Source organism: Parambassis ranga, chromosome 1 (assembly GCF_900634625.1).
Source record: "Parambassis ranga chromosome 1, fParRan2.1, whole genome shotgun sequence".
Lineage (NCBI taxonomy): Eukaryota > Metazoa > Chordata > Actinopteri > Ambassidae > Parambassis > Parambassis ranga.
The window spans coordinates 14,938,626-14,952,376 of record NC_041022.1 but is presented as its reverse complement, the minus strand read 5'-3'; the positions used below and the strand labels follow the sequence as shown (position 1 = coordinate 14,952,376).

General features: G+C 42.0%; 1 protein-coding gene across 2 annotated transcripts; it reads right to left on the bottom strand.

The window, feature by feature from the left end:
• Positions 1–29: 29 nt before the first annotated feature.
• Positions 30–12,425, bottom strand: LOC114442412 (E3 ubiquitin-protein ligase MARCH1-like). Of its 2 annotated transcripts, none has more exons than XM_028415926.1 (7): positions 12,206–12,425; positions 7,427–7,477; positions 6,518–6,591; positions 5,052–5,873; positions 4,733–4,913; positions 4,460–4,604; positions 30–1,567 (listed from the first exon to the last, which is right to left on the bottom strand). In XM_028415926.1, exons 1-7 carry the CDS (start codon positions 12,290–12,292, stop codon positions 1,245–1,247), a joined length of 1,683 nt encoding a protein of 560 aa, XP_028271727.1. In that variant the 5' UTR covers positions 12,293–12,425; the 3' UTR covers positions 30–1,244. The 2 variants fall into 2 exon arrangements, with proteins under 2 accessions (XP_028271727.1, XP_028271736.1); XM_028415935.1 differs by lacking the exon at positions 12,206–12,425 and adding an exon at positions 10,435–10,499.
• Between the last annotated feature and the right edge of the window lie 1,326 nt (positions 12,426–13,751).

The window sequence follows — 13,751 nt, the reverse complement described above, 5'->3', positions numbered from 1 at the left end:
GTTACATTTTTAGATTTCAGATTGAGCTAAAGATTTAAATAATAGTTTCTCTGCTTATAATATCTGACTCTTTGGTGTCTGAAGACCTGATTGTCCAGAAGGAGAGTTAAGGCCTCAGTATGCTTCAATCAAAGTGCTTTTCAGACATAACATAACATTGTCTAAAATATGAAATAGCATTTACAGTACACAGCTTTTCTCAGGCTCTTTCACTGTACACGAAAACGTCAATTTCTCATGCAGTGCTCAATGCTTTTAAAGGAGAGAGTGTGCACGTCCATTACACCACTTAAACAGCCCATTAGTAGACGGCATAATAAGACAGATGGAGCCTCTATGAGATCACCTTTTTTCCATAGAGCGGTTTTGAAGCTTAGTGTGCCAGCTCTGGTCATCTCCATCTTGGCAGTGCCTGACTCCAAGCTAAGCAGAGAATTTTAACATGAATGTCCATGGGGATTGACTCATTTTTGGAGCAAGCCTCAAGAGCATATTTTATTTCAAGTACAATCTCGCAAGTTTCGCCCTCCCAACAAACAAACACAATAATGTCACTATCCAGTAGTGTGCAAACGAGAGGGGGGTTAAAAAAATCTAACAAACCCCAGTGAATAATGTGTTCAGTGATGTGTGATTTACTTCATATGCAGTCAGTTGCACAGCAGCTGTGGGGTGTTGACCCTCCCATAGCTGCACAGTGACCTGAGCACCTTTGTTGCATGTACACTCATCAAAAAAAACAGATGAAAAAAGTGCGCTGATTTAACTTGCACTGTTCATCCCACCTTGATTTAGTGGTGCCACTCTAAACACCTACACATATTTGTGCCTTTAAACACCTTTCTAAGTTGTCTATAGTTCATTTGAAGCATATTGAGGCCTTTAATTAATAGCATCCATAGGGTGTTCACAACTTCAAATGTCAGTGCATGTTGAGAAAGTGCATACAAGAATACATGGTGTCAGTGTTCCACATAGTTGCAGTCCTCCCATGATGTCTTTGCCGATGGCTTTATGTTCTTTCACTCTTCCTAACCTTTTTTTCTGACTTTGCACCTTCACATCACAGCAACCCTCCTGCTTTCAGGTTTCCTGAAGGACTGGATTAGTTATTTCATTGTTGCATCTCAAGATCAGTACTCACTGGAACTGAGTGCAACACTGAGTCTAAATCACACAGTGCTCAAAAAAGCTTGTGGCATGAACAAAGTGTGATTCAGTGCTTTTTGTATAGTAAGAATCAGTCAGACGGGGTTCTGTGCTGGTGCCACTGCAGCCTCCACCGACATGTCGGAGTCTGTCTGCGCCTCTGGAACCGCCACAGGTGCCGGACTGACGGGCACCTCTACGGTTTGGTGCCTGCCGTTTGTGAGGGCGCTGGGCCGAGCCTGAGGGTTGTGCAGGTCCTTCTCTGGGCAGTTCTGCACAGTGATGATGCGGTTGAAGGCTTTGAGGCGGCGCCACAGCTGCAGGTAGACTTTGCACTGGATATACATGAAGATGAGTCCGCCTGTGAAACCTATGGCCACCACAATCAGCTTGGTCCAGAAGGGCCACTCCAGCACAGCTGTGGAGAAACACACACACATATGCACACACAGCAGGCGTCAGTCACCCTGCAGCACCGCCATCATGGTGGTGTCATGCAGTGCTGCGCTTACCATCCAGTGAATTGTGCTTCAGAAGAGAAATTCTCCATAATTCCTCTGCAATTAAGAGTGGGTGTAATTTCTTTTTATTGCTATGATGCGGAGAAAAATACTCTACACTGTGACGATACACACTTATAAAACACACTGCTGAACTAACACTGAATGTCATGACAACACTCCACACCATCACTGAACACTACCATAAATACAATAAACTGAGGGATCTATTTACACTTCTTAAAGGGATGATATTTTCGTGCTGCGAGTGTGAAGTAGCTGTGTCAGATTTTAGAGTCCTGCCTTTTCTCTCTCTAATACAGTGGAACTCGACTCATTTTGATGTGCTGAAAAAAACGCAAAAGCAACTAGGTCATGTTTCCAGAAAAATCCACTTACTAAGAAACATCAATTGACCTTGTTTTATTATTGTGTTGTGTTATTTTGTGCAGGAACACTTCTTTTAAAAACTACACCCCACAACCGTATCATAGAGCAGAAGACAGCGTGTACCTGACCATGATGACTATTGGGGATCAACTCTAACGGACCACATGATGCTTACATCCAATCATGCTCTTTAGGCAAAGGGCAGAATCAAGATGGATGTATCCATGCAAGTGACAGAAGAAATATTAGGGTGGATTGCCCCTTTAACAAATAAGTGAAGCTAAACTGTGAACTAAGCTGCCTCTCAGAGAAATCCTGTTTGCTTGAATTCACTCTTTAAATGACTGAAACCGTTGTTCTACTTTTAACCCTTCCCTTCCATAGGCACGCTTTCAGTTCATTAACATACATTTTGCAGAAAGTTTGCAATGTGTGACATGCAGGTCTGTCAGTCGACTGTGTGTGGTAATGAGACATTAAGACATATGTTAAACAGAGCTTCCCTGCCCTTTTGATAAACCCTGAAGTGAGTCATTTGTACTTTCTGGGTTTCGATTTCCAACAAAACACTAGCTTCTGGTTTCGTCAGCTTGATTCAAAACACACCAGCTCCAAAGCCTGGCACACCCCAGTGTCTTCAGGGATTCCAATGTTATTATAAATGTAATTCATCTACAGATCAGCTGAAGTGTATCATTGATGTGTTAAAAGCCAGCAACTTTAATCTAAAGCTGGACATCCTAATGTGCAGAGGAACACTTAGGATGGTCATCACAGTACGGTTTAAATGCACACATTTACTAGAGTCAGAGAAAACATGTCAACAACCAGAAACAACACAGGAAATCCATCTTCAAATAACCAAACCAAATAGGATCAACAGGTGAAGAGGTTATAGGTACCATGTGGTGTTTTGACCACTAGGGGTTGGTGTAGAGTTACACTGTCAGTGGATTATCCATGCTGTTTGTATCACATGCTCTACCAACACACACATGAAGTTTTTAGATGATGTAAATACTGTAGTATTCTCTAGCACTATGGTGTATATAGTTAAGAGATAGAGCATGGTGTCTGCTTTAATTGAATTTAAGTAACATCTAACAAAACCATCACACTGTAGAGCTCCTCTTCACAGCTATAGGCCTATAAACAAACACAACAACCCTGCACAACACTGACATAAAGAGGACCCATTACAAGCTGTGCTACTGGCGTAAAATGATGACACTACCTATCTATGACGGAGCCTAAGCAACATAGGCCATCGCCAATCTTGGCGGGATTGATTTTGGCTTGAGTGTGAGTGGGTGGTCAAGGAAAAATTAATACCGGGTCCCACGAGGAGTCAAGAGCTGCGGTTCAAGAAGGTTTAAGAAGGTCAATACAAAGTCCCACTACTGGCATGTTACAGAGGGTTCTGGTCTACGCTGGTACAACTGTCCCATCAGACCGGAAGAGGGAGGAGATGCTATGACTAATATTTATTAATTTATTAGTAAAAACTTTGTATTCTATTGTCTTCTTCATTTTTAATCTTATAACTCTCATAGCCTAACTTTATAAATATGAACAACTTCCCTCAAGGATTAATAAAGTCCTCTATCTATTATGTAGATATAAATCTAATAACTCTAATAACTTTGAACTGCAATAACAATAAAAATGAATTTTTAAAAAAACTAAAATCATATAAATAATCTCATTGTTTTTTAAAAATGCAACTGAATCATATCCAGTAATCAGCAACAAGTAACATATGAATTATCCTACTGTAAGTTACAACCTACCTTCTACCTTTTAGAGACCAATAATTAACAGCCCAGCAAACACTACAGTAACTTATAATGGGGGCGGTCAGAAAAAAATCTATATATATGTATGTATGGCCCTGTGACAGGCTGGTGATCTGTCCAAAGTGTACCCACTCATGGCTGGGCTACATGTTAGCTGCCAGATTTCTCTGCTTTACATTTCAATTGTAAATGTCTCTCTCTTACAGAGGATGTTGTTGCTTGGGAAACACAGTATGCCCAGCATTTAGTTAGTCATCATGGGGTACTTCCACCCAGGACCTGCCTAGTCTTCTGAATTGACTGTACAGTGTGGTCGTTTATCTAAACCGTTTGTGGAGTTGCCACGATGCAACTAAATTGCACAAAGTAAGACTGTAACGGTTAAGGACGTCAGGCTTTCTATTGTGAACGTGTGATGTTCAACTATGATTAGAAACTACAGAAACAAGTGACAGACAAACTGAGTTTAAAGTTTAAATGAGGGGAAATCCCTCATCAAATAAGAGTACTGAATGTGAACAACACACCCCAGGGTACCATTCATGTTTCATATTGTCAATTAATGAAAGGTTTCACTGTGTACGTCTCTGGTATAAAAGGAAGAGGAGAGGAGACAATACTGACCGTTCTTCCCCAGTCTGATCTCTTCAGCCGTTCTCCTGACCAGAATGTAGACTGACCACAACATACACACTATTGCTATCAGGTGAAACAACACTGAACAGAAGATCTTTCTCCTCTCACTCTTCGACATGTGTAGCTTCTCCCACTAGAAGACAGAGGGATGGAGAACAGATAAGTTTAAAAAAATGTGTTCATAGCTGCATCCTGACACTCCTGTCTTAATGTTTGCAGCTCTCAGTATGAGTGTGTGTGTGTGTGTGTGTGTGGACTCACCTTGCGTAAAGGTTTGAGCTTGGTCTCCATGATGAAATCAAACTTGCAGAGCTCGCAGCAGCGAGTGTCGGAGGATTTAATCCACTGGTTGAGACAGGCCTGATGGACAAAGCTTAGGCTTCCCGTGCAGCGACAAGGTGTTATCAGAGGGCACTCGTCGTCGCCCTCACAGTGGCAGATCCTGTACACAAACACACAAAACACACAGAGACATCAGGACGTGGGACTGCTTTTATTAACTCTTTCTTTTTTTGCTGTTTTTGTTTGCATGATAGAGTTAAACTTGGTGATGATACACACTGTCTGAACACACACTTACCTGCAGACCTCCAGCTCAGAGTCCTCAGAGCAGGGTTGCACTGTGCCCCCATTCACACCGCAGTGTTTCTGTGGCATGGGCACTGACATGTCACCACCTCCTGACCCCCTTTCCTGGTATTTCTTGGTGATGAGCTCCTCGCCTTCCTCTGCCAATGAGGAGCTGACTTCGGGGCTACGTGACTTGTAGCTCTTCTCCTTCTCTCTGCTCTGTGACCTCTGCCTTGGTGAAACATGGCCGTCCCTCTTTGCTGCACCCCTATTGCTGCTGTGCCTTTTCTTAAGGCCACCACCATCCTCTACTAGAGGCTGGTTCTCCTTCCCTTCATCTGAGCCAATTGACTGCAGCTCCATAATCTCAGTTTTGTCTTCTCTTCCTTTGCGCCCATTTGTTACCTCCCTCTCTCTGCTGCTTCCACTGCGGCGCCGGGCTCTTCGGGCCTTCTCTTTGCTCCAGCTGCGGGCCTCCTGGCATGCATCATCCTCAGAGGAGGAGTCTGAATGCTGGGCCCCTGAGCGACGGAGGCGAGGTGGGAGCTCTCTCCGGTTCCTGAAGGAGCGCTCCCTTTTCTCCCCAAGCTCACTGCGGTCAGAGCTGAGGCTGCGGTCCCTGTGCTCCTGCTTGCCATTGGTTTCCACGCAGTCAAAGGTGGTGCAGCTGTTCCTCTTGCGGCGGTGTCGACGCTTCACCTGTTTTTTTTGGGCCTGAGCAGATGAGCCCAGATTTGTGCTGGTGACTGTCATTGCAGTGGACGTATGTGTGTGCTTGCTCTGTTTGCGTGTTTCAGAAGCATCCTCCTCTAAGCGGGTCAGCTGGCCAGAACTGAACACACACACAGGCACACAGATGGAGATGAGTCAAAATTAGGTGAGATGAGATGGAAAAGACATGACAGTCATTTAACAGAAGAAATGGGCAAAAATCTGACCATATGGACCTAAAGGATCAGTTCACTGAATTAATTGAACAACAACAACCAACCAAGTATACCATGACTCATTAAAGATAAATCACATGAAACAGAATGGCAATTCAGCCTCATTAGGTGGCTAAAGGCAATCCGTGGAAATGGAATGAACTGAGTGATAAATGAGGGTCCAAGCATTCTCACAAACATCACATATGTCCATGCTGGTATAGGACACAGCGTCCTTTCTGTCATAAAGCTAAAGAACTGGACCTGCCAGCGTGAACACCACACCACCAGCTGAAGGATCCCATTTCTGCAATCAGTCATCTTCCTCTCATTGATTGCGCTGTGGGGCACCACAGGATTTCAGTATCCATTTTAGGTTTGTTATGGCCTCAGGGTGCAGCAGACCATATTAATTCAGTCTCACTCAGTGGAGAAGACGCTTTGCATGTTAATATCACACAGAGGATTCTGGCTGCTAGTGGCATTAAGACAGCAGTGCTTCTGACCAGAAGCTTCAAATACAAGGAAACACTTGGGGACACTGTCTTACCTGCATATGTCCTGAGAAGACGGGGTTATCGATGTCCGTGAGGCTGTAGTGAGTCCTGCTGTAGAGTTGCTAGCCTGCAAAAAACAACATTATCTATTAGACTTCTGTAGAGGTGCAAACTATTCAAATGATCAAGAAGGACCTTGATTAGTTTAGAAAGTTTGCAGAAGGTTGTTTAATCAAGTCATTTTCTGGCCACCTTAGATTTTAACATTAGTGTGTATTAGTGTGCAGAATGTTTGGCCCAACATGTCCTCATTTGGTCGATAGTATACCTGCCTGATATCACACATATTTATGTTTTTGCTACAGACACATTAGACATGATTTCTGACATAGGCTACGGCATTATTCTACATTTGCAATAATGGAACTTATGATCGTATTGGCTGACATCATCTTATCATGTGACCAGAAAATACTGCAAAAGTCCTGCTTCAGAGGCGGCTGGCAGACTAAAAAGCTACAAGCGACAACCATAGGAAAGAAGCAGACAAAGTCAACCAAAGAAGAAGAAAGAAAGAGTGTCAGATCAGATATATAATTTTCTTTTCCACTGTTACAAATGCCAAAATAGTTTTTAACCAAAATAGCATAAAGACACATTGGTTCTAAGTTGGTCATTTTTGACCCATTAACAGACAAGTGTAGGGTCCAGTCACTGATACGTCAAAGGGTTATATGTTCATATATTTTCTTTCCTGCTTTATTACACAGTAAATGTATGAATCAGTAGAGTCTTTTTCACTAACACCCAGTATCATCTGGGACTTCAGGATCAGATTAGTGCAGGAGTTATGGTCCCAGCTCCAGCAGGCAGTAATGTAACTGTGACATAAACATGGCAGCAGCAGGTTGATCCTGTTTAAACAATGTTATGAAATGTGACCTTGATTTTGGCCCCGTTACCTTGGAGATGTTGCTGGATCGACTCCCTGAGCGCCCAGGTGCCTTCCTCCCCTGCAGGGTGAGGGAGACAGAACATCATTAGAGCCGGGGAACACAGGGAAGTATGAGATGCTTTAATGGAACTTGGCAGATATGTAGCCCGAGGTGTTTAAGCCAATCATTTTTTTCATATCACATCAACAATATTGAAACAATATTTTACTGCACTCAGGTCAACAGATGCTGAGAACTCACTTATCTCATAATATTTTAGTGTGGCCTCCAGTAGAGCTGCAATTATCATTGAAATGAAACGATTATTTTTTTAAAACAAAAAGATGATTTAACCAAGTGATTCAGCTGCAATCTGCTTTTATCCTGAAAGGTTTCCACGCCAGAAAATTACATGACGATCAATTTTTAACTCCCTCTTAAATAACTAATGTTTAAGGCCCTGTCTGCTCTGATTGGTCAGCTCCAGTGGCATGAACAGGCTCCGCCCACACCACAGGAGCTAAATGCAGTGTTTTGGGCAAAAATAATAAACTGGTTGAACATAAGTGATCAATATTTATCACAAATTCTAAAATAAAGAAACATTTATGAGATTAACTTCAAAATGTTGTTGGACCAGATAATGATGGTGTATAGTGTTCAATATATTATACAAAAACACAATTGGATTTCAGGGAATCTAAGTTCTCCAGCAACTATTACTAATAGTGAGAAATGTGCTAAAGGCTAATGTTATAATAAAAAGACTTTAACACTAGCTAGTTTGATGGTATTGAGCCTTGACTGAACCCTGCTGTGCAGAGGTTAAAATCCAGCATCAGGAGTCATGCGCAGCCACATGTCCTCGCTATTTCATTGTGACCTGAGCCAAAGCCAGCAATCCTATTACCTGTTTGTCCTGCTACGAGATGCTTCTCTGCAATGTGCCTCTATTTAAAGTCAACTTAAGATGCTTTTTCTAGAACTTCCAAGAGCCCTTGATTGTCTGAAACAAACCGTTAGACCTTGAACTCAACCACTAGACTTCTGTAGCCTTATTCTCTGCCTGCAGCAACACATTTTCCTTAGTCAGTTGTGTGTGGGAGTTTACCTTGAACACTCTAAACCAAACACTTTCCGTGATATGTTTATGTATGATTTAATGCACAGGACACTAACACACCTTTAATAACTGCTTGGCAAGAGTTAGATGAAGCACAGTAAAAGGAGTTTTTTTCTTAATACAGAAAGCAAATGAATTCATTTGTTACCATGAGGCAAAATATACAAATCCATTTTTAATATAAAGCCACCCACCACACCAACAAAATGATGTTTTAAGAAGTGGGCACCACAAAAAGTGGGATCTTACTGCCACTTAGTTCAGAGATGTTTTTCCTGCTCTTCCTACATCAGTACATCCTGTCTGCTGTCATCTCCAGTCACGAAAGCCTTGGCCACCAGGTGCATCGTGGGATAAAATCTGGGTTGCTTCCAGACACCGGACAAAACACATCCAACCTTGCTGCCTTTACTGTATGTTATGCACTGAGTATTGCTATGAATCAACAGTGGTCTCTAACACACACAGAGAGTGAACATTCCACAGAGAAAAAGCTACATAACCGCCCAACGGCCTGTTGTATAGAGTGGGCAGTGGAAAGTGAAGAACATAAGGAGAAATGATGCTGTGATTTTGAGCTTATGAAAAGGAAAATACATGTAAACAAATTCTTTAGATCACAACAAGCATAAAAATACAGGCTTGTCTGCAACCACATCAATCACATCAAGTTCCTGCATTGAAAAAACACCTACAGATCTTTTGTGCCTCCCTTGTGGAGGTGAAGCCTGCAGGGCTAAATATTGTTTATTAGCATTTTATTATTGCAATAGTTTTTGTGTGCTTTGTATCAGCTGCTTTTTTTTAGTGTTACATATGAACGGTGAGCATGTATCAACCCACACACATACAGTTGTGGGTACACACACTCCGTGCAAAGAATGAAATAAATAAAGCAGACACTGATGAGTAGAAGTCTGCCTCACCTAAGCTGCTCAAGGGATTTTCTGATAGCCACATTTAAATCAGTAGTCCTGCTTTGAGTCAAAGCAAACACTCACACTCACACACTCTCTCTCTCTCACACACACACTCACACACAGCAACTTTCCCAGGGGCGTTACACACATACAAAGGTTGTGTTGGGGTTAAGTTAAAAACATCATTTAGTCGTTATGAATCATAGAAAAGATAATCTTCCGCAAAACCCTTTGCACCCAGAAGAGTGTTTTAGTACAACAGACTCAATACATTGCTAAGAATCATCTGGATTTTGAATGCACCAGGAAGAGCTAGGCTTCCAATCCACGAGGCTAAACACATCTGTCCACACAACAATTTACCTCATGTCTTTTTCTGTACCCATCTATTGAAATGACCACAAATCAAAACTTATTCTTGCTCAGCCATTGAACAACAGTCCTTGGGCAAGAATGCCAGCACAATCTGTTCAAGCAGGCTTTTAGGCAATCTGGACACACAAATAAAGAAGAAGCATTTATCAGAGACATGCAAAGAAGCCAACAGCAAACTGAGAAATTATATTTTGGAGGCGTTCAAACTGCAAAGTAGCGGTGACCGTGTGATTCAACCATTGTATGCGTATTTCTAAATTTGACGTTGCTCAGTGTGTAAATGAGGAAGCTCTCTGCAACACCTTTGCTAAACCCTACAAACTGACAAGAGTTCACATTGATTGACAGACATGTTTCTCTGCCGCACATGTAAATCAACACAAAAAGAGGAAGAAACATTCAGTGCAGGCAAGTGGCTACACACTGAAACACTATAACATTTGATCTGCATGGATTCTCAGTCTTTATCTCTAGTTAGTTAGTCTGTCGTCTTAGACGGAGGCATCAAAGATTCTCTAACCACAACACCACAGTACACACAGTTCATCCTGCTGCACCATCTAAAAGCTCCAACGCAAAGGAGCTGTTTCAGAGCTATTGTCGTACTGTTTGCTTACCTGAGCCTCTGTACTGCTGTCGACACTCTGATTCTACTTCACAGCAGTGTGCGGACATGTGCATGTTTCTGCAGAGTGGATTATGTGGTGTAGCGTGGACAGAGGGATATATTTTGGGTCTGTGCCCTGGCAGGCAATCAAAACACCTCTCGCCACTTTTAAACACCAACGATGAAGCTGCAGCTGTACTTTTTATATTTAGTCCTGGTATATTTAAATAGGATCTAAGCTAAAAAAACATTTAAAAATAATAGCTGATCAGGTATGAACTTTAATCGTAGTTATAACTTTAAAAAGTCAACTGAAGACGGTCTGCATCAACGTGTTGTGTTGCAGATTTATCTCCACAGCAACTTAACTAAACAAACAAACTAAAAAAATGTGGCTGTATTAAGTGCTCATTATAACAGATAAGATGATGATAAATACAGCAGGTATGAATGTGATATCAGAGTACAAGTATTATGATTTCAAACAGGGAAATAAACGTGTATCTGATGCTGAATAGTAGACGTTTACTTGGAACGACGTGGCTGATGTTGATATTTACAAATTAGATTTTACATTTAATCATAGAAACTTTGCACATTTGATATTTTAATAAAATCTGTTTTTTATGTTCGCTTTTTTTGTCATGGACTAGGCAGTCATTGATTTCCAGTCCTTTGTAGAGTGTGAAACGCCACTACAACAGTGTGAAATCTGAGTGTCCAAGAATAGAGGTCTTTGTCTGCTGTGCAGACTCTGAGGCTCAGTGACTCTAATTTGTGTTTCTTATATTAAACAATGTTGCTAACCAAAAGGTACCACCAGCAGTGTGCATATTACCTATACATTTTAGAGTGTGCATATATACAGTTAATGTATGTACAGTACTTTTTTTTTACACATCAGTAGATTGCATGCAGCATCTTTCTGGTCCGGTGGTCTAAGTGCTTTTGACTCATTTTAGTTGTGTTAACTTTGTGTTGTCCAGCTACTATAAAAATTATAATGTGTAAAACAAGATCACAAAAAGGTCCTGAAATCTGTGGTTCATTTAGTCTTTTTAGTTAGACAGCAGTGTCAGATAATGAAGGAGAAGAGGTGGGTCTCAAACTAGGGAACCAGGACACTTGACAGGATGCTATTTATAGTCTTTGATAGTTGTGTGACAGTAGTTCCAGTCTATTTAACAATATGTTTTGTTAGAGTTCAGTTAGAGTTAAATAACAATAAATGGCCTGTACACAAACAGTGTGGAGTCCTGTGATGCTTTATATAATTTAACCTTAATTTGCATGATTTCATAAACAGCAGTCTTTATAAGAACCTCTTAAGTTCAGGTATGGCCACGATGGCCTCAGGTCTCCTCCTGCTGTCTACTCCAAATCCTCCTTTGCGTCACTTGATTGCCTTTTGCTTTTGACTTAATGAGAGATGATGTGAGGTGACGCAAATGAAATAAAAGGAATCCTAATGTGATGTGAGATTGTGGGATGAGATATGTGGATATGTAACGTCGGGCTCTATGGAAGATAACAACAAAAGCATCAAACCCCCAGTGAGGGAACAGTGTTAAAAGCCTGCTGAGTGCATTTATACTGTACATGAGAGGCTTAGCTGAAAAAGTGTCAGCTGAGGCTAGAGCCTGAGAAAAATACACACACACACACACACACAGTATACAAACCACTTTGGACACAAATAACTTATCTTGAATCCTAAATTTCTGCACCCTGAACTGTACTGAACTCCAGAGGCGTTAACAGTTATAAAGCCAGAAACTCACCTCGTTCTTGTCTTTGGAGCGAGAAGCACTTTTTCCATTGATGACTGTGTCCCTGGCCGGAACCACGGTTATCTGTTGTATTGGCATGCTGCTGTCTCCAGGCAACGCTCCTGTCCTACTCCCACAGCATTCCCAGCGCGCGGTGCCTTCCTGTCCTCCGATCTGCGCTGCCGTGTGGGATCGGCTGTCCCATCAACGAGCTGTTTTCAGGGAAATGAGACGCCACTCGGAATCGCCTTCCTGTGTAAGCCCAATCCGGATCATCAAGAAGAGCGGAGATGGAACTGGATCAGGTCACCGTGGCAACAAGAAGACAGCTCTGAAGATGGTGGGGTGTGAGGTCGTCATGACGACTGGGGAACTACTCAACAGTGTGCATCACTCCTCCTCCTCCTCTTCCCCCTCCTCCACCACCCTCCTGCTGAGAGAGAGAGACAAGAGAGGAAGAGTTCAGATGGAGCTGAGCAGTAAACAAGGAGGCAGGGATGTGGTTGTTGTGATATGTGTCTCTGTGTGTGTGTGTGTCTTGAAAGGGGCAGAGCCAGGATTTTCGTTGTGCTAGCTGTGTAACAAACATAAGGTCCAGGAGGATTAGAGCTTAGACTAACCTCAATCTTCTCCTCTGACCAGTGCCATGGCTAATAAGCTTACACAACTTGTGCACATGGACAGCATACACACATACACCTCAATGTATGGGGACTCCCTGGTGTGAAACAATGTGTCAATCGATGTTAAACCACCTCATGTCTTCTGTCACGTTAATAGAATAAAATCCCTTTACTCATCTGACGAAGTGAGAAATATACACAAATCATGTCGCAGACTGTGTGTGTAGGTGTGTGTGTGCGTGCGTGTGTGTGTGTGTGTGGGTGGCGCACTGAGGGTGTAATCCTATTTCAGATCGTTTCAGGTCACGGGGATTGTGATTGATATAACAGGAAAAAAAGTGGGACTCACTAAAAAGCAGCAGTCAGCGTGTCCACACACATGCACGGGACAACGACAGAGAACATTAATCATCTTGAAAGCTGTTATTTTCATTTGGCTTGGATGATTTTGTGGTTTTCTAGAAGACAGAAGACATTTCTAGTTAATTTCCACTACAAAGTATTCATCTTAATTACATTTCAGAGCTTTTTCTGGCAGTGAGAGTGATTTAACAAAAACTGTAGAGAGGTGTATGAGGTGAAAGGTCACAGAATATGACATCAGGACCGGCTGAGGCTTATAGCCATATAACCATGCTACCTAGCTTGCACCTAAGAGCGCGACTAAGAAAATGAGTCATTGGTGTGTTTTTTGTTCAAAATGAACAACTACTATAGGTAGCTCACAAACATGCTGTCACATTTACTTGCTGGGAAAAAAATATAAGAGACACCAGCCAGGTCTGGTTACATGAGACTTCTTCATAGGATTTTCTATTTCCATCACAGACATGCCACGTATCTTTGGCTAAAATGGAAATAGTGTAAATGCTTCATCAAGGTTCCAACGTGGCGCTGTGGTTTTGTTTCTTTCTTTGTTTTTTACTTCTTACCGG